The following is a 19,643-nucleotide window of genomic DNA, read 5'->3' on the forward strand; positions in this document are numbered from 1 at the left end:
GACCGGATGGACAGTGCCACCTCAGCACCCTGCTAAAGGACAGGTGTTGTGTTGATGGGTTGGTCTTGGGCTAAGACGATGTTTACTCCACCAGAGGCCGCACCGGTTAAGAAGACAGGCCTCAGTGAGCTCCCAGCCCTCGGAGTGGCCCCACCCCAGGACCCCGTGTCCGCCAGACAAGCCGTCAGTCTGCCCGAGGCTGTGCAGAAGGAGAAGGATAGCTTCCTCCCACCTGTTGACAGGCAGGACCAGGACCGAGTGTCCATACACTCCTTAGAACACTGGCCAAGCAAGGACGAGATCCGGCGTTTCTGGAAGCTGAGGCAGGAGATTGTGGAGAACGGAAAAGCCAATCTTACTCGGAACCAGCTCCTGCCAGTCGAGCTGCCTCCCAGCATCCAGGCGACTCTGAAGACCAAGGAGAGGGACTACCCACCGCCCAGGGACGTGCTCAGGTAGGACGCACGGGGCTTGACAGAGTCGTAATTATCTTAGAACCCAAGGTCCGAGTTTAAGCTGCTCCTGCGGATTCTCCTGCTTGGGTTTGGCATGGCAGCAGACCAGAGGACAGGTCCAACAGAGACCACTGGGAGAGGCATCTCTTGGGTAGTGTGTGGAAAGCACATACATCCGGTGTGTCTGTGAGGGAGGGGAAGGCGGGTAGGTCTCTATAACTAGTATGGGAGAGAAGGAGAACGTTGCCACGTGATGAGCTGGCTCGCACCCTCTCGAGGGGAGTGTCATGAGGTCCCTGGGGATCGCAGCAGTGTCCTGGGAGGCGGAGATCTCAGAAGCGGCCAGGGCACATCCTGGCGCTCAGGGCAGCAGGGGCAGCTCTGCAGCCACCTCCGGTGGGCGATGTCAGGAGGTCACTGTGCGGGGAGGGGCCGAGGGGCAGGCGGTAAGAAGGCAGGCCCAGAGGGTGGCCAGCCCATTCGAACATAAAAACCCTTGGAGCATCACTGACAGGTTACAGCCTAGTGACCACTCTCAGAGCCTTCCGTGGGCTTCCGGCACCCATGTGGCTCTCAGGGAGCAAAGTCACCTGCCCAGAGTGCAGGAACATGCCAGCCTCCCATCTCCCTCCCCCCGTGATGCACAGTAATGGCGGCTGACTTGAGTCAACTGCAGTTAGCTCAGTAGCAGCACTTACCAGGCTGTCGCCCTGCCCAAGTCATGGTGGAGACCCCGGCCGCCAAGGTGGGTTTGGGTGGTGGGCTCAGCCTGCAGTGATGGCCTTGCAGGGCAGCAGCTGACGGGCTGTTCGGGGTGTGGTGTCCTGCCAGTCTGCCCAGGATCGCACTGCTTTCTGAATTAACGCAAACACAATGGCTTTTGATGGGGAGCTAGTCACAATCACTGTGCAGTTGACCCACCAGCCTTGCTGTTAGATTGTTGATTAATTGGTCACATGAAAACACGGGGTCCTTATGGGGTCTCCCAAAGAAGTCGTTTAAGAACACCCTGTGCGCTCAGGAGTACTCACTTGTGAACGTTTTGATTTGAGGAGGAAGACTGCTCCCTTCAAGAGCATCTTCCCGGCCCTCACATCACATTACCAAGGGGCCATGGGAGGGAGAAGACTGCAGGAGAGTCGCGTGTTCAGGGAGATCCAGGAAAAGCAGACCCTGGTGGAGCAGCGGAGAAGGTGCATCTGCAGAGGGGGCAGGCCGTGGGGGCAGCAGCGTCTGCGGGGGGGGGGGGGGGGGGAGGAGGGAGGGGGAGGGGACAGGGCCGTGGGGCAGCAGCGTCTGCAAGGGGGGGGTGGGGGGAGGGGGAGGGGACAGGGCCGTGGGGCAGCAGCGTCTGCAAGGGGGGGGTGGGGGGAGGGGGAGGGGCAGGGCCGTGGGGGCAGCAGCGTCTGCAAGGGGGGGGGGAGGGAGGGGGAGGGGCAGGGCCGTGGGGCAGCAGCGTCTGGGGGGGGAGGGGCCGGGGCCGTGGGGCAGCAGCGTCTGCAAGGGGGGGTGGGGGTGGGAGGGGCCGGGGCCGTGGGGCAGCAGCGTCTGGGGGGGCCATGCGGCGGCAGCGTCTGTGGGGGGGGGAGAAGGGGATGGGGCCGGGGCAGCAGCGTCTGGGGGGGCGGGGGGAGGGGGCTGTGGGGGCAGCAGCGTCTGGGGGGGCCGTGGGGGGCAGCGTCTGGGGGGGCCGTGGGGGGCAGCGTCTGGGGGGGCCGTGGGGGGCAGCGTCTGCGGGGTGGCGGGGGGGGGCTGTGGGGGCAGCAGCGTCTGGGGGGGCCGTGGGGGGCAGCGTCTGGGGGGGCCGTGGGGGGCAGCGTCTGGGGGGGCCGTGGGGGGCAGCAGCATCTGGGGGGGCCGTGGGGGGCAGCGTCTGCGGGGTGGCAGGGGGGGGAGGGGGCCGTGGGGGGCAGCAGCATCTGGGGGGGCCGTGGGGGGCAGCGTCTGTGGGGTGGCGGGGGGAGGGGGCCGTGGGGGGCAGCAGCATCTGGGGGGGCCGTGGGGGGCAGCGTCTGTGGGGTGGCGGGGGGAGGGGGCCGTGGGGGGCAGCAGCATCTGGGGGGGCCGTGGGGGGCAGCGTCTGTGGGGTGGCGGGGGGAGGGGGCCGTGGGGGGCAGCAGCATCTGGGGGGGCCGTGGGGGGCAGCGTCTGTGGGGTGGCGGGGGGAGGGGGCCGGGGCAGCAGCATCTGGGGGGGCCGTGGGGGGCAGCGTCTGCGGGGTGGCGGGGGGGGGCCGTGGGGGGCAGCGTCTGTGGGGTGGCGGGGGGAGGGGGCCGGGGCAGCAGCATCTGGGGGGGCCGTGGGGGGCAGCGTCTGCGGGGTGGCGGGGGGGGGCCGTGGGGGGCAGCGTCTGTGGGGTGGCGGGGGGAGGGGGCCGGGGCAGCAGCATCTGGGGGGGCCGTGGGGGGCAGCGTCTGCGGGGTGGCGGGGGGGAGGGGGCCGTGGGGGGCAGCGTCTGTGGGGTGGCGGGGGGAGGGGGCCGGGGCAGCAGCATCTGGGGGGGCCGTGGGGGGCAGTGTCTGCGGGGAGGGAGGGGGCCGTGGGGGCAGCAGCATCTGGGGGGGCCGTGGGGGGCAGCGTCTGCGGGGTGGCGGGGGGGGGCCGTGGGGGGCAGCAGCGTCTGGGGGGGCCGTGGGGGGCAGCGTCTGCGGGGTGGCGGGGGGGGAGGGGGCCGTGGGGGGCAGCAGCATCTGGGGGGGCCGTGGGGGGCAGCGTCTGTGGGGTGGCGGGGGGGGGCTGTGGGGGCAGCAGCGTCTGGGGGGGCCGTGGGGGGCAGCGTCTGCGGGGTGGCGGGGGGGAGGGGGCCGTGGGGGGCAGCGTCTGCGGGGTGGCGGGGGGGAGGGGGCCGTGGGGGGCAGCAGCGTCTGGGGGGGCCGTGGGGGGCAGCATCTGCGGGGTGGCGGGGGGGGGAGGGGGCCGTGGGGGGCAGCAGCGTCTGGGGGGGCCGTGGGGGGCAGCGTCTGCGGGGTGGCGGGGGGGGGGCCGTGGGGGGCAGCGTCTGCGGGGTGGCGGGGGGGAGGGGGCCGTGGGGGGCAGCGTCTGCGGGGTGGCGGGGGGAGGGGGCCGTGGGGGCAACAGCACTGTGCCCGTGGTTTGTGGTAGCTAGCTTGTTGGGAGGTGGCTCAGGCCCCATCTTCAGTGTCCACTGTGTTCTACCTGCTGGCCGTGCTGGCCGCGAGCTTCACCCGGCTGCCAGCCCAGCTGCTGGCCGACACGGACCATGTCCACAGTGTCCTGGTGCTCTCCCCTTGCGTGCGCTCAGCCGGGCGTGGGCCCCGGCAGGCACTGGGGAGACGGGAAGAGCCAGGGCAAACTCAGTGTCTGGTCCCTTTGCAAGCTCCTTGGGGCTGGCCAGCCCCACACACGCTGACCGCAGCTTTCCTCCTAGCTCTGGCAGACTCCTCTTTCATGATGGGCCACAGATCTGGGATGGCCAAGCCATGCCGAGGCCTGGGCTCTGCCCTTCCCTGGACTTCCTGCCTCTCTCCTTCTGAGGTCTGGCTGTGAACACACCCTTCTGAAGGGTCTGTGGGGGTGCATGTCACTTCCCGGGGGCCTGAGCAGGACAGACTGCTTGTCAGGGGCCTCTGTCAGGGGCCGGCTGGCCTCTGAGCTGGACACACTTGTGGCTGTTTGTCTTTCTTCAATTAGTACTTGGAGTACGAACAGCAGATAAAAACTCACCTCAGTCTTGAGACCTTGTCAGTGTCTCCTGGGCAGCTCGGGAGGCCTGCTATGTGCTTCACGCTTGGGGCACAACCCCCTGGGGCTGCTTCTGGTCACGGTAGGTCCCTCCTGCCCCGTGGACGGAGAGACGGCAGACTCAGTGTCTGGGGGCCGACTGGAGGAAGCCGGGGATAACGGTGTACTGGAGCTGGGCTCCAGAGCCCCGCTGGGCAGCTTCCCTCTGGACCTCCATGCTGGAGCCCAAGGAGAATGCTGTCAGGTGTGAGGACACCAGTCAGGAGCTGACCCCACCAAGGCAGAGCCTCTGACCCTGCAGAGTGACACTCAGGAGGTGCGCGGCAGGCCCAGGGCGGATGGGCCTGGGACAGAGCCTGGGCACCTGTGAAGGGGAAGCAGGCAGAGGCTCCCCTGGGGGCACGGTGGGTGCCGGCCACAGGGGCTGACGGCAGAAAAGGAGTTGTTCCAATAGGTAGGGGCGCTGAGGCCACGGTGGTGATGGGCAAGGTCTTATCCCACCCCTAGCCACACTGGACCGTTGAGGGACTTGCTCTGGTGGGTGGGCCGCCTGCCAGTGACCTGCGTGCCGGGGCCACCACAGGAGGCCGGGGAGGAAGGGGCGCCTGCCTGGGGCTCCGTAAGGCAGAGGCAGCGAACTGTCCCGCAGGAAGTCTGCTTGTGAGTGAGCGTCTTTCCAGCCTTGCGAGCCCCAGGGCTGCGGTGCAGCACCCGTAGCCTGGCCCACTCCCTCCAGGGCGGTCAGCGCTGTGCCCGGCTCTGGGCACTGGGGCTGGAGGCACCCTGCTGCCTTGGCCGGCTGTTAGCTGCTGATGGCAGCGCATGCAGACACACAGAGTGTCTTGGCTTGGGATCTGCAGCTCCTAACTCTGCCTAAAATGTGTGGGGAATCTGAGAGGAAGGCTTGCTCGCCCTGCTCAGTGCTGCCCTTCAGGGGCTGGGCAGACAGGGGGAAAAGCTGTCTGCGAAGCAGAGATCGACAGATAGGAAGCCTTATAAACTTTGCTTGAAGCTGTGCACAGCTTGGGACTTCCATATGACTGATGTTTCCTCTAGGGATAGAAGGACCCTGCAGGAGTGGAGAGAGCAGGCCCAAATGAGGAGGAGGAAGAAGCAGACCAGCGTTCTCTTGCCTCTGCAGAGGAACCTGGTATGTTGTCTGGATGGTCCTGCTGGACCTGCCTGTGTGAGGACCAGGTGCTGGGCAGGGCTCGCTCGCCGTGACTCCACGGCCAGGGTCTGCTGTGTACAGGGCTCGCCGTGACTCCACAGCCAGGGTCTGCTGTGTACAGGGCTCGCCGTGACTCCACGGCCAGGGTCTGCTGTGTACAGGGCTCACCGTGACTCCACGGCCAGGGTCTGCTGTGTACAGGGCTCGCCGTGACTCCACGGCCAGGGTCTGCTGTGTACAGGGCTCACCGTGACTCCACGGCCAGGGTCTGCTGTGTACAGGGCTCGCTCGCCGTGACTCCACGGCCAGGGTCTGCTGTGTACAGGGCTCGCCGTGACTCCACGGCCAGGGTCTGCTGTGTACAGGGCCCGCCGTGTCTCCACGGCCAGGGTCTGCTGTGTACAGGGCCCGCCGTGTCTCCACGGCCAGGGTCTGCTGTGTACAGGGCTCGCCGTGACTCCACGGCCAGGGTCTGCTGTGTACAGGGCCCGCCGTGTCTCCACGGCCAGGGTCTGCTGTGTACAGGGCCCGCCGTGACTCCACGGCCAGGGTCTGCTGTGTACAGGGCCCGCCGTGTCTCCACGGCCAGGGTCTGCTACCAGTAACTCCCACACGACTGCCCCTGCCCACAGCCCCTGGCTGGTGGGGCTGGCTTCCTTGGAGCTCACTGTCCGTTGGCTCTGGCTTTTGATGCTGCTCTTGGCTTGCTGAACCATAGACGCTGAGAAATTAGGTCCTCCACAAAGGAGGGGAAGAAGGGTTGAAGGGAAAGGATCAAATACTGCTGTGGTATCGCTGTGTTTCCGGTTACTGTCCTGGCATTCCAGACCCGCACCCCAACACTTGGAAGGCCAGTTGCCTGGGAAGCAAGGAGCGTGGCATCGTGACCTTTGTCCCTGGCCCGGGCGCTAGGCATTCCTGGGACAGCACCCTTATTTCCCTTCAAGCCTCTCGGAGGGCTTGCCCGGTGGGGCATGGTGGTGAGCAGGCTGGTGAGTCCTTGGGCATGGGGTGGGCAGGGTGTCTGTGGACGGGTCGCGGATAGAGCTTCAATATTTGCCCTTGTGGAAAGGCTCCCTGACTAGACCTAAGCTGGTGACCCCTTAGCTGGGAAGGTCCCCAAGGGTGTGCTCTGGCTGTCTTGATCTTGGCCTTTACTCCCAGCAGCGGGTGCCGGGCGGTAAGCTTGCACAGGTTGAGACGTTAAACATTTTGTGTCACACTAATTTTTGACCGATAGAAAGTTGCAGGAGCAGTGCCGAGAGCTCCATATGCTCTTTGCCCAGCTTCTCCAGGGGACGTCTTTCGTGACCACTGAGTGGTACCCCAGTGGCGTCCAGGTGGTAAGCTGTGAGGACGCCGTCCTCGGCTCCTCTGGCCTGGCCCCTGTGGCACACAGTCCTGGTGTCCCCGCAGTGTCTGCAGCCCCATGTGGTCCTGTTTGCCCTGCCTCTCCTGACCCGGCGCCCTGAGCAGCCTGCCCGGCCGCTCTGTGCAATGTCTTGCTGGATGTCCTCTTTCTCCAAGCCACCTGTGGCCGGTCCGTCCTGACCCACCAAGCGCTGTTCTCCCCCGGGGCTCGCTGCCTTCCCTGGGCGCCGAGCAGGCTCGCTGCCCTGCCTGGCAAGAGTGTGTCCCTGTCAGGTGGGCCCTCAGGACAGAGCATCCTGTCCGGTCTCTGTCACCGAGTCCTCTTACCACTCACCATCCCTAAACTGTCTTTGTTCATCCAACCAAAACAATGATTCGTTAGCTTTAGAAAAAAGAACAAAACAACGGGACCTTTTGCCTTCTGGAATGTCCTGGGAGAGTGGTAGAATGACAAGGTGGATCTAATCAGGCGCTGGCGCTGCCAAGGTCCCTGGCCTCTGCCTGGAGGCATGGCCACAGTGACTCTGCCGCCTGACACGAGGAAAACTAGAAGAAGGAGGGTTACAAAAGTAAAATCCTGGAATGGCAGGGTGCCATTGGCATCCTAGCTGCTCAGGAGGCTGAGATCTGAGGATTGCAGTTCAAAGCCAGCCCAGGCAAAAAAGCCCCCACGAGACACTTACCTCCAGTTAACCACCAGAAAACTGGAAGTGGATCTGTGGCTCAAAGTGGTAGAGTACAAGAGCTCAGTGACAGAGCCCAGGCCATGAGTTCAAGCCCCACTACCAAAAGGAAACAATAATGTGAGTAGATAAAGAGCGTGAGCGTCTTCTGATCGCGGTAGAGAGCTGAGCAGGGCCGCTGCACAGCCACTGAGCCCTGGAGGGCGGGTCTAAAGCTGCAGCCGACTCCCATCTGTCCAGCAATAGAGGTGACACGGTTTCCATCTAAGACTCATTCCGGGAATAAACTGTTCCCGTTCTACCCCTGAGAAAGTCCTCTTTAGGAAGAAGCAGGTGACACCAAGAGCAGGTGCTGTTTGGGAGAGAGGGGCTGGGAGGGGCTGTCATCCCGCGCTGCAGCCTTGAGTGGCCAGGCTTCAGGGTGGCAGAGCCATCTCGGTCTCTGCTGGCCATGGGCGGGACCCATGCGACCATCAGGGCCTAGGGACCCCAGCAGAGCCAAAGCCTGGGTAAATCACCATTGCGTATGTAACAATTAACACTATTCTGTCACCTCCAGGACTCAAAATATGTGTCCAATTAGATACTCTTAAGAATGCTTTCCAGGGGCCCGGCAAAAGACTCTGAGTTCAAGCCCCAGTACTGCTGAACAACAGCCACCACCACAACAAAGAGGGCTTCCAGAGTGAAATGTAGCTATTCTCACCAGAAAGGGAAGAGTTTAAATGTCATAGGTATCAACAGCTGAAAAATAGTTTAAAACCAAATCTATGTGGCTAGCAGAACTGCCGAGCTTGGGTCTCACATCTACTGACTTTGAGGGGAGTGGAGGATTGTTGGTTAAACTCACAAGCTGGAATTTGCTCAGGAAGTATAATGCCTATATATTTTAGATTTATACCCCCCAAAGTCCCTCAAAAGGATATAACCCTTCAAAATACTGCTAGGACACAGGAGTCGGGAGGGAGGGAGGAGGGGGCCGGGAGGGAGGAGGCAGCCAGGCAGTAGAATCCCTGTGGTCAGCATGCTGGAGGCAGCTGTCCCGACCCGCAGGACTTCAACGAGGGCAGTGAACCTAAGCGAGAAGGAATGAAGGGACAAGAGACACGAAGAAGGACAGCAAGACAAGGATTCTGATCAAGCTGCCAAATTTTATTTTTCACACAGGGGTATTTATATGCTTAGAATAAGGAAGCTTTTTCATTGGGCCTAGCAGCTGCAGGATGCTTGCTTAGGGCAATGTGAAAAGGTGGTTAATAGCAGCTACCTGGTCTTTGTTTGGGGCAGGATGCAAAGACCAGATTCTGTAAATAGCCTCGAGAGATGTTCCAGCGAGATAGTCAAGCTTATCATGCAGAGAGACTCCCTGCAGGGCTCTCGACTGGCAGCCACAGTAGGCCCACGTCAGATGCCACTAGTTACAGATTCCCTTTGAGGTGTGGCTGGTGCGCCTCCAGTCGCTGGCCAAGGCTGCAGTCCAAGTATGTAAGAAGATGTCGGTGTCTATATGTAAAAATGACTATCAACTGATATCGAGAACGTTGAGATTCTTCATAGGAAAATAAGCAGAGGAGGTGACAGGCAGGTGACGAGAGGAAGCACAGGGCTGTGAGTGCATGTGAGCACGCTGTGTGATGGAAGGGCTGCGGGAGGGAGGCAGCGGTGAGCGGGTGGGGTGCGCCCAGGGAAGTACAGGCCTTGGCAGCCGCAGCTTCCTGCAAAGCCTTCTCATCGGAGCCTGCCTGCGCCCTGAGCACCTTGGAGAACCGTCCACCATTTAGCAGAGATCAAGGCTATTAGGCCAAACATACTTAGGAAGAAGGATGAGTATTTGTGTATTTCAGAACTGTTTGCAAAGGCTGGCACCCAGGAATAAAACTAGGATGCACATTAGAGCAGCCGTGGGCGGAGGGGAAGACAGCTTCCGGTTTATACTGGCTCCTGCAGTTGGGCACAGGGACAGGAGAGGGCGCCAGGGCCCTTTGTGTGTGGCTGCTGTGGCCACTGCAGCGGGGCCTGGGCGGCCACAGCCAGCCTTGCAGCCTGGCTCCTGCAGTGCCCGCCCGCCCGCCAGGCCCTGGCTGCCGGAAGCCCCCACAGGGCTGGGTGCCGAGTGGGAACCTTCGGAGCCATTGCCTGACTGCAGAACCGTGTCTCTGTGCTCCACTTGGCTGTGGAGCCAGCAGCGTGCCAGCGACCTCTGTGTGTGCCACGGCATGCTCGACATTCCCACGGGAATGGAAAGCTTGGCACGGGGCCCCGGGCAGCTGCTGCCGCTGCTTGCGCTGTGCCACGCTGCCCACGTTCCACAGCCACGCACCCACTCTGATTCTCATTAGGGAGCAGGCTACGGTTTGTAGTAATAGTAAAGCATGTCTTATCGGGCCTCTTCCCAAATAATGTTTTTAAGATTTAAGCCAACTCGATGTCTGACTGTGAGCTAGCATGCTGTTTCTTTCTGCTGGAGTGGGGGAGGGCTGGGTCAGTCCTGCCTTGCTGACGGTGCATCAGCTCGCCCAGCCAGCAGACACTTCATCCTGGCTTGCACGGGCTCTAGCAGCCGAACGGGGTGCATACAGGAGAAGGGTACGGTGCTTCGTTGCTAGACGAGGCCCTGGCACTGGTGACCCACCTAGAGGGGGTGGCAGATTGAACAGTGCCCGACATTGCCCATGCTGCCCTTCCAGATCGCAGACGGGAGGAGTTCTGGCAAAGGTTCACTGCCTCTCCACATCCCGTACCTGCCACAGCCCTGTTTAGATTATGCACCGAGCCTGCAGTCCCCATGCAAACAAGCACGTGCAGCTATGCACACACATGCTTACATCCATTCAGACCCAAAGCTCCCAAGGTCAAGGCAGAGCTGGCTCTCAAGCTCAGCCACTGTGTGCCGCAGTGAGCAGCCTGGCTGCTACCCCTCGGTGCCTTTGCCTAGCGCCTCACGTCAGGGTGTCTGCAGAACCAGCTCCTGCGGGAAGCCGGCTCGTGTGCTGTGGAGGGCACGGAGGGACCAGACAAGAATGTGTTCGGGAGTGGCTCAGCAGAGCAAGGAGCCCCCAGAGGACAGGGAGTCGGGGTAGTCCCGAGCAGGACTAGTGGAGCCCCGATCTGGGGCAAAGCTGGCTCCGTCTGGGAGCCCTCACAGATGGGGTGGAGAGGCTCCAGATGTGGCAGAGCCAGGGACCAGCAGCTGCCCAGCCACAGCCTGTGTTGGTGGGCGGGGCGGGGCAGGGCTAGTGAGCAGGGAGGCCTGAGTTTATGCACCAACCAAAGCTGGGTGAGGAAGTCAGACCAGGCAGGCATGTCCGGTAGGCAGAAACCCGGGTCAGGAAGAGAGCACCCTGAGCGTCTGGCCTGCGGCGCTCGCCGCAGCTTGTGAGGACTCTGTCCACCCCCAGGACGCTCCCACACCACCACATCGGGCGTGGGCAGGGCCCTACAGAAGCCTTGCAGAGAGGAGGAGGGGCATCCACGGCAAGGGGCCGTGGCAGTGCCGAGAGCTGCCTCAACCTCTGTCGGCCCAGCGCTGGGCCTCGGACATCCGCCTGTGTCCCCGGCACATTGGGCACTGTCTGCTGTCCCTTGGGCTACGACCGTTTCTGTAGGGAGCTGCAGTGGTCCCTGGCCGGTGATCTTTGCAGGCAGACTCACCGAGTACAAAGCTTCTCCTTCCTTTCTCGCCTGTTTGTGTTTCCTGTATTAGCTTGAAAATTAATGCTCTAAAATTTTGGCCACAACTGTGGAGGACTGTTGTCAGTAATGTAGCTTACGTGAGCCATACGGCTGCCTCAAGCTCACGGGAGGGTCCCTCCCTCTGGGCTTCCCTCTGCCCAGCACGAGCGGTCAGACAGCCCCTGGGAACCGGGCAAGCCAGGTGTGCGGCGAGAGCGCCCCTGGACAGCCACTGGCTGGCCTTCAGGTTGAGAACCACTTGATGCCCCTGGTACACGTGCTCAGGCAAACGCCTTCCCTCGGAAGACATCTTCTCCATTTTCCTAGGTGGCATCCAAGATCTCATTGAGCACAAACCTCGCAAATCAGGGGCAAGTTCCAACTAACCCACTTGAGAGGATGAAACACAGGAAGGAGAAACCCATGCAAGAGAGCACAGACACTAAGTATGCTGAGTGCCCCAAGGGCCTCGATGTGCTGGGAGTCGGGTCCCCCACCCCGGGGGGCCTGGGAGCCAGGGGGGCCCCCACCCTGGGGGGCCTGGGAGCCAGGGGGGGCCCCCACCCTGGGGGGCCTGGGAGTCGGGGCCCCCACCCTGGGGGCTTCCTGTAGCCAACCTCTGCCAGGTGACCACTGGGACTTAGAAGGCTACCTGGGCCCTCTGCAGGTGCCCTGACCCGCCCGCCCCAGCTCCTCTGTCCCTAGCTCTGCCCCCAGTCCCCAGCCCTGGTCTTCCTGGACCTGATCTCAGGACTCGGTGTCCGTCTTTCCTAGCCATGTGACCCACCCCGGCCATAGGCGTGCAGACACTCTAGGCAGAGCTGGCAGGTTGCTAGAAATGTAGGACTGTTACACCGAGACGTTAGCTGGCCGGTGGAGCTTGGGAGAGCGGGAGTGCACTGGAGAAGTGGGGCGCCACCCAGTGGTTGGAAGGAGGGGGAGCTCAGGACAGCATAGTGGGGGGTCACACAGCGCAGGGGAGGACAGCTAGTGAGGAGGGACCGCTGCAGCTCAGATTCCACCGCCTGCTCTGCCTAGAGTCACATTCACAGAGAACACCCGCCCCAGAGGGAGGGAGCAGCTTGCATCCTCAGTCTGATTTTCTGTTGCTCCGTTTAACCACGTGGTAAAAAATGTTTTTCACACAAACATGTTCTTCACGTGTTTGTGTGCCACGTGCAGCATCCTCTGCACCGGTCCCTCTTGGTGGAGCGTGGTAACTGCAGCTTTAAAACCACCGGGGCAGCGAGGAGCCCCGAGCTCCACCTCAGCCGCGGGGCCTTGGGCCTGTACGCAGCCTGTGGGGAAGCGGTCCACTTTGTCCTGGGTGGGGGCAGGGACGGCCAGACCAGATCCCGCCTCAGGGTTTCTCTGTCCTCAGTGCCGCTCGGCTGGCGGATCTGGAAGAGAGGATTCGGCAGCACATAAAGCAGCTGCAGGCACACAGGAGGCTACAAGGCACCGACCTGCTGCAGGAGGTGAGGACGGCCGTCCAGGACCTGGAGACCGTGAGTGCTGCCACCTTGTTAAGGAACTTTGCCCCCCTCAAGCACCCTCTGCCACGGGGCCGCGTTCACCGGGTCTGCCATGCAGATGCCCTGGAGTCCTTGCTGGTGAGATGAGACGCTCAGCCACGTCAGGCCCGCCGCCTGGCCAGGGCCGATGTCCAGCATCACCCCAGCAGCCCCGGAGACAAAGACAGGATGGGGATGGGAACTGGGGTCTTTACTTGAGGTTTCCCAGCCAGAAGGCCAGACTAGGGCCCAGGCCTGGCCCTGGGGTTGCTGTTGGGCCAGGGGCTGGGCTGTGGCACTGTGCCCCTGTGGCCTCTGCCCCTGTAGTCATGCGGGTTGCAGTGATAGCAAGCTAGCCTCCCTCTGGGTTGTGTGCATTCTCCCCGCCTCCCCCGCTGCCGGCCGGCGGTGGTCAGCATGGGAAGCAGAGGCCTTGCCGACAGACATGGCCAGCCCCAGCCGCAGCCGAGGAAGCAGAGGCCTCCCAGCAGTGCCCGTCCGCCCTTCTCACAGCCACGGAGTCGGTCCGCACCCCCCCCCTGCGCTCCGGCCAGCCAGGCCCTTCGGGTGGCGTATCCTCACCGGCATGCCCGCCCCCGTGTGGCCACACGGCTCCTGGCGCTGGGCTGAGGCCGGGGCACCATCCCAGGTGGATGTCCCTGGGCCCTGGCCTCACCGCCCACCTGTGACTCCATATCTGCCATGTCCACCACCCAGGGTCCGCACAGCCCTCACGCGCCTTGGTTCACTGTCACCCCACCAGGATGACAACATGGGAGCAAAACCAACATGGACTCCTTGGGCCCCAGGGCCATTCTCTGCTGTAGGCGAGGTCGGCTTTCCCACTGGTCTCCCCGTTAGAGTCCTAAGTTTTAGCGGGGTACAGGAACCCCCAGCTACACTTCCTAGCCACCTACAGATGGATACGCGCAGGTGACCATGTTCTGATCAACAGGATGAGAACACACGTGCTCCAGCGCCTGTCTTCTCTCCTCCCAGCTGGAATGCAGACACGAAAGCGAGAGCTGGGGCAGGCGTCCCAGACCCTGAGGTGCAGGCCAGGTTGGAGGGTGAGCAACGGCCGCGGGGAGTGCACGTCTCCACCGCTGGCACGGTTCTCCCAGGGAAACCTCAGGGAAAGGCCTGGGTGCAGGGCGCGCTGCGAGCCAGCGGGACCGAGCCAGGGATGCCCAGCCAGGGGAAAGCCCTGCGTCCACGGCCTGCTGAGAGAAATCCAGACACAGGACCCGGGGGAAAGCCCTGCGTCCACGGCCTGCTGAGAGAAATCCAGACACAGGACCCACCCACAGCCGGGGTGCTGCGGGTGGACGGATGAGTCTGCAGGTCAAGTTGGACACAGGTTCAGTCCCACAGCTGGTCGCCCTGTGGCGCCCACCCCGCAGGCCTCACCAGTGTGGGGACCGTGGCCACAGCTGCTTCCTGAGCTCTGAGGAGGGGGTGCTCGCCGGCATGTGCTGGGTGCACCAGCCCCACTCCCACCCCTGCCCCAGCTGCCTCTCAGGCCCTAGGAAGCACTCCAGGCAGGCGTGGTCTCATGCCCCATCCTGCCAGGGTGGGGAGCCAGAGAGCACAGCACTGAGACCTGGCCAGGAAGTGGGCCCGGGCCCAGGGAAGACCCCCATGAAAGCCAAATGAAAAACTGCGTGCCAGCGCCGTGAATCATGGCAAGGCGCCATGAAGGCCACGCCCAGCTCGCCCAGAGGATCGCTTCGTGGTACAGAGTGACAAAAAAAAATGGTAAAATTTAGAAGACCAACAGATGAAGGTGAAAATAGAGGCAAGATTTAAGAAAAACCCTAGAGGACTGATCCAAGAGGCCAGCATTGCAGGCGGGCGAAGGTCATCAAAAGCAGAAGGCGCACACACACACACACACACACACACACTCGCGGAGCAGGCAGTAATCTGCCCGCCACCAGGGATTGTGCCGAGCAAAGGCCTGAGCAGAAATGCTCCCTCCCTTACAGCGTTTCATTGGGAGCCATTGTAGGATGCATCTTGCCATGAAGAGGGAAGTGGCCAGGAGAGGAGCCCAGGGCTGCTCTCATGGAATGACAAGAACACACAAAAAAGTAAAGCTTGGGAAAGGAGGCAGAGGCTGAGTGTTTGCTGAATCAATAGCAAATACTGTTTATCCTACGATACAGTGAAATTCTGGGACCCACTGCTGGGCTGTGGCTGGTTTGGGGAGCTGAGCTCCTGAGGCCGGTGCCTGCTCCCTGGCGCTCCACTCTGCCCAGTCAGCCAGACAGCATGGGATGGATGGGAGACAGGAGCACACACGTGACTCAGGCCCAGCCCTTCCTCCTCTGGGCCTGGGTGCCGCAGCATCCTGGCTTGTCTGCTCTCCAGGCCGTGGCCGGGGGGTGGGGGTGGCACAGAGCTAGAGGGACTCTGTTCAGTCTGGGGCTAGCTGGGGACACCGAGGTAAGTGGCCCACAGTAGCTGTCTGTGGGCAGAGGGATAACATGAGACCAGGCTGGGACAGCCTGCACACTCCCCTCCCAAGATGTGGCCTGTGGGGCGCCCCGTGCGCCGACTCTTGGTTCCCCAGCCGTGGGCCGTGGGGCCCGCCTGTCTCATGCTCAACCCTCTTCTTTTCCACAAAGGCCAAGAAGCTGCAGGAGGAAGTGATGAAACTGAAGCAGGAGTCGACCTTAAACAAAGGGCACTAGCTTTCGACGCTCGTAGAAGCTATTTGCTTCACTCACCAGAACCGCAACTTCAAAATATCTATTTTGACAGAAAGTAGTATGAAACAGGCCCTTCCAATGGGGAGCATCCACACGGGAGCGTGCTGCCCGGCGTGCTGGGGCTGGGCAGCCCCTGGTGTTCACTGCTCCGGCCCTGTTGCGAGGCCGCATTAAACGAGAGTACTATGAACATGCTGTGTCCTGGTCGCTTCCACACCCAGGCTGTCAGCGCCTCCCAACCCTACCAGCCCCGACCACAGATGAGCTCAGCTTGGAGTTTCATTAACTTCTGCATTGCATGTGGGCAGGGGGAGGGCGCCCAGGGAGCAGGCAACAGCCACGCACCCTGCTCATGCTCCACAAAAGTGTCCTCTGCTCTTGTCGACCCTTATGCTTGCACAAGGACGCCAGCCCAGGGCTCGCCAGCCCAGGACCCACCGTTCTGCAAGCCCCAGGCCCCTGACCTGTTTAACCCACCGGCTGCCCACCTCCTCCGCCACTCAGGATTGCGAGGCCCAGGCTCTGATGGCCTGGGTGTGGCTGGATTTGAAGCCAGGCTGCCTTCACAGATTCGGGACAGCGCTGGCCATCTTATGCCGGTTTGAGAAGCAACCGGCCTGCTCTTCACGCGGCCCAGCCGCCAGATAACTCACCACTCTGGACCCTGGTTCCCCTCAACACACAGTGGATGAGGGCTGCCCTTTCCTGCACACGAAGAGTCCACAGGTGGCAGATTTGGGGTGTCTGGGCGGGTGCGTTTGTGTCATGGATGTTTCTCTCGTCTTCTACTTTGCCGCCACATCTCCTTCCCACCTTTGCAGTGAGAAACCCTCTGGCTTCGCAAGACCTCCCCTCTCCCGTCCTGCCGCCACGGGCAGGCTGGGCTCCTGGGCTCCCAGGTGACAGGAGGTTTCTGAAATGGCAGCCTCAGCTAGCTGACTAGAGACCAGGAGCGGTGGCCGGTCCTGTGAAGTCGAGTGGTCGGTAGACTCAGGCCCAGCAGCTCACACTTGCAATTGTCACTGCTTGGCAGAAACTGGAAGGTGACAGAAGCCAGCCCAGAAATAAAAGCTCTTGACTCCATCCCATTCAGAGGTGGGGTGCTATGGCTCACGCCGTTTATTCTGTGCCACATGGAAGCCCTGGGAGGAAGCTTCCCAGACTGGACAGGCACAGTGACGTTCTCCTGTGAAAGTAACCCAGTAAAAAGGCACTGGAGGTGTGACTCAACTGACAGGCACTGGAGGTGTGACTCAACTGACAGGTGCTGAGTTCAGATTTTAGTCCAGTGCCCTCCCCCCAAAATAGAGTGCTGATTGGTAGAAGTGGGCAAGGGTGAACCTACTTATTTTGCCAATCCTGGGGCTTGAACTCAAGGCCTGGGCGCTGGCCTTGAGCAAAAGTAGCTGCTTTTGCTCAAGGCCAGCGCTCTGCCATTTGGGCCACAGCAGCACTTCCGGCTTTTTCTGTGTATGTGGAGCTGGGGAATCGAACCCAGGGCTTCATGCATGCGAGGCGAGCGCTCTACCACTGAGCTGCCTTCGCAGCCCTGAACTCACCGGCTCAGGCCATCAGCCCCCAAGCCCCTGTCCCCAGAGAGGGTGCTCAGGGCAGGAGTGCCATGGGCCTAAAGTCACCAGTGGCACAGGACCCACCGCAGCAGCGGCCACTCTGCCAGTGCGGGGGCCCACCGGGCAGAGCCGTGTCGGCATGACACACGTCCAGCAAGGACCCATGTGCTAGCCTTGCCCACGGAGGCTCGGCTTGTGCTCCTGGTTTCTCAGAGTTGGGCCCCCCCAAATGAGCGCCAAGCGCACAGCCGCGTGGGCAGCCCTCCTGGGCATTTAGAACCTAGAGGCTTGCCCCAAGAAGCCCCAGCGTGTGGGGGGAAGTGGAATCCAGGGGACCCAAGTGATGCTCCAGGATACGGTGCAGACCCCAAGTACACGTGGCTCTGGCCAAGCACACTGCAACCGTGGGAGAAGCAGAGCCAGGCAGACATCCCAGGCCCAGGCCTGCGGTTGTCCGACAGACGGGGGCTGCTGTCCCGGGCTCCAGCGGCCGGGCCAGGGCTAGCTGTCTTGCTGTACTCCGGCTGCGTGGGCCGAGCGTCGCGGGCACAGATGTGAGATAGGCCTCCCAGGGGTCAGGGCTGACGGCGCCAGCCTGCCAAAACCCAGGGGCACAGGCACGTTTCGGGCCGGGACTCACTGTGGGACTCTGAGCCGCTCAAGGCTCGTGGGAGCAAATAGGTGGCACCAGCCCCAAGCAAAGGGCCGCTCGGCCCCACCCCTGCCGGCCCGGCCGCCCTCCCTGGTCTGGCACCGGCCCCCGTGGCGGCCAGCAGCTCCCTGCGGCCGCACCCAGCAAGTGCAGACTCCCCCCCGGTGGAGCAGCCTGCTGTGGGCAGGGGTGAAGATGGGGTCCGAGGACAGAGACCTGTGGCTTCCATGGCCACCTAGCCCAGTCCAGCAAGGCCTCCCTTCAGAGAGGCCCCACACAGCCCTGGGGTTCCCAGAAGCCCGGTGCAGGGCCCCACGTGGAGGACGGTGGAGGAATTCCCACCCTCCACAGCGGGGCTGTGGAGGAATTGTTCATACCTTATGGAGGCCACTGAGGCCCAGGGGGGCTAGGCATGTCCTTCCCCCTCCCCCCATGACACCCCCCCCCTGTCGTTCTGGCTCAGATCCCATGCCCTTAGCTAGTTCTCCACACCACATCCAGGCGGTTCTGTTCCCAGCCAGGTCTGAGCATTCTCTCCTAGGAAAGCCCTCTCTCTGGATGCCCGCAGGTCTTGGCTGCCTCCGGACCAGACCCCACAGGCTGGCGGGAACAAAGCTGGTCTTACCAGTTCAGAACAGAACAGAAGCTCCCAAGGTTTTGTGGCCTGGGAGAGGTCCAGGTTCTTGGGCCGCAAAGATTCCCTAAAATCCTGCCTCAGAGAGGACAGACCTGTGGCCTTGGATGGCCTCAGAGCTGCGACTCCCTGCAAGACACACTGGGGGGGGGCCTGCATGCCACGGACCCCTCCCACTGCACCACCGGGGTTCCTAATGGGGACAGTGTTCGAGCCAGACCTGCAGGAGGATGCCACTCTAAAAAGACAGAGTGGGCAGGGCACTGGTGGCTCGTGCCTGTCATCCTAGCTACTCAGGAGGCTGACATCTGAGGATCGAGGTTCAAAGCCAGCCCGAGCAGGAAAGTCCATGAGATTCTTATCTCCAATAAACCACTCAGAAAACTGGAAGTGGCACTGTGGTTCAAGTGATAGAGCGCTCACCTGGAGCTGAAGAGCCTAGGGACAGCGCCCAGGCCCAGAGTTCAAGCCCCACAACTGACAAAAAAAAAAAAAAAAAGACCGGGGCAGGCACGAAGCTGGTGGCCAGCTGAGAGGGGTGAGTCCCAGAGCCCATAACACAGGGAGAGAGAAGGCGGCTAGCCTTCCCTCAGGCCGGAGCCTCTGCTCTACCCCAGCCTGTCCGTCCTGGTCACCAAAACCAGAGCTCCAAACAGCTTGCTGCCCTCAGCCCTCACACTGTCTTCCTTCTTCCTTGGGGTCCGGCCAGACCGGCACAGGGCAGGCCTTCCCTAGGCTCTGGGGCTGAAGACTTTAGGGACTCAAGTCCCTGAAGGTGACTGAGGGAGGCCTCTCGCACAGCGCTGCTCTCCTGCCCGGGGCAGGCTGTGGGATGCTCATGGCAGCAGCTGTGCACAAGGCCAGATCCTGCCCAGGCCTTCCTCCCGAGGGACACGCATCTTGGGGGCTGCTTCTAGAGGAGGCACACAGATATACCGACCCCCATCCCCTGGGCCCCACACAGCTGGGTACTCAAGAAACTCCCACAGCCTGCCAGGAACAGGGAGGGGGTGAGGAGAGCCAGAGGGGAGTGGTCAGGCAGGGCTGTTGAGACCCTGGGGGCTGCCACTTCTTCACACTGCTAAGCCTTCTCCTGCTAGGCCGCTGGCTGATAGTCCTTTTAAATATTCTACCTAGAGAGCAGTCTTTTAAAAATGGTCCCCAGTCCACTTAAAAGACCCAGCACACAGCAGCACTCAGGCACAGCCAGCGGCTAATTCTCCCGCTCTCCACCTGACAGCCTCAGGTGCTCAGGTCTCAGTGTCCCGGGGCTGCTCTACCTGCACCACCCGTTCCGCTCCCTCTGGTGGTTACAAGGAAGCCTTTCCCCACTGGGTCAGGGCGACCCCATCCTCAGACGCCAGTCCACACCACCCAGTGGCAGCCCTTCCCGCAGACCCCTCCACATTGCCAGGTTGTACTGACCCAGCAGCTGGGAGGCCCCCTGCCCTCCAGCACCTTCCCAGACCACCCAGCCCTGCGCCCACAGCCCCCTGCCCTCCAG

At 62.3% G+C, this 19,643-nt stretch overlaps 1 protein-coding gene across 7 annotated transcripts in view; it reads left to right on the top strand.

The window, feature by feature from the left end:
• Positions 1 to 16,365, top strand: part of Lrrc27 (leucine rich repeat containing 27) — a 31,011-nt gene extending 14,646 nt beyond the window's left edge. For 2 of the 7 annotated variants that reach the window (XM_070011445.1, XM_070011443.1), the window contains exons 6-11: positions 95 to 455; positions 1,508 to 1,648; positions 5,214 to 5,307; positions 11,382 to 11,500; positions 12,436 to 12,532; positions 13,524 to 14,890. In XM_070011445.1, coding sequence (XP_069867546.1) covers positions 95 to 455; positions 1,508 to 1,648; positions 5,214 to 5,307; positions 11,382 to 11,500; positions 12,436 to 12,532; positions 13,524 to 13,904 — 1,193 coding nt within the window. In that variant the 3' untranslated portion in view covers positions 13,905 to 14,890. Of the gene's footprint in view, positions 1 to 94; positions 456 to 1,507; positions 1,649 to 5,213; positions 5,308 to 11,381; positions 11,501 to 12,435; positions 12,563 to 13,523; positions 14,891 to 15,198 lie in introns of those variants that run through there. The other 5 variants (XM_070011448.1, XM_070011450.1, XM_070011449.1 and 2 more) reach the window with 4 other exon arrangements.
• The last annotated feature ends 3,278 nt before the right edge of the window (positions 16,366 to 19,643 follow it).

This window comes from Dipodomys merriami, unplaced genomic scaffold (genome assembly GCF_024711535.1).
Source record: "Dipodomys merriami isolate MVZ:Mamm:240054 unplaced genomic scaffold, mDipMer1.0.p SCAF_82, whole genome shotgun sequence".
NCBI lineage: Eukaryota > Metazoa > Chordata > Mammalia > Rodentia > Heteromyidae > Dipodomys > Dipodomys merriami.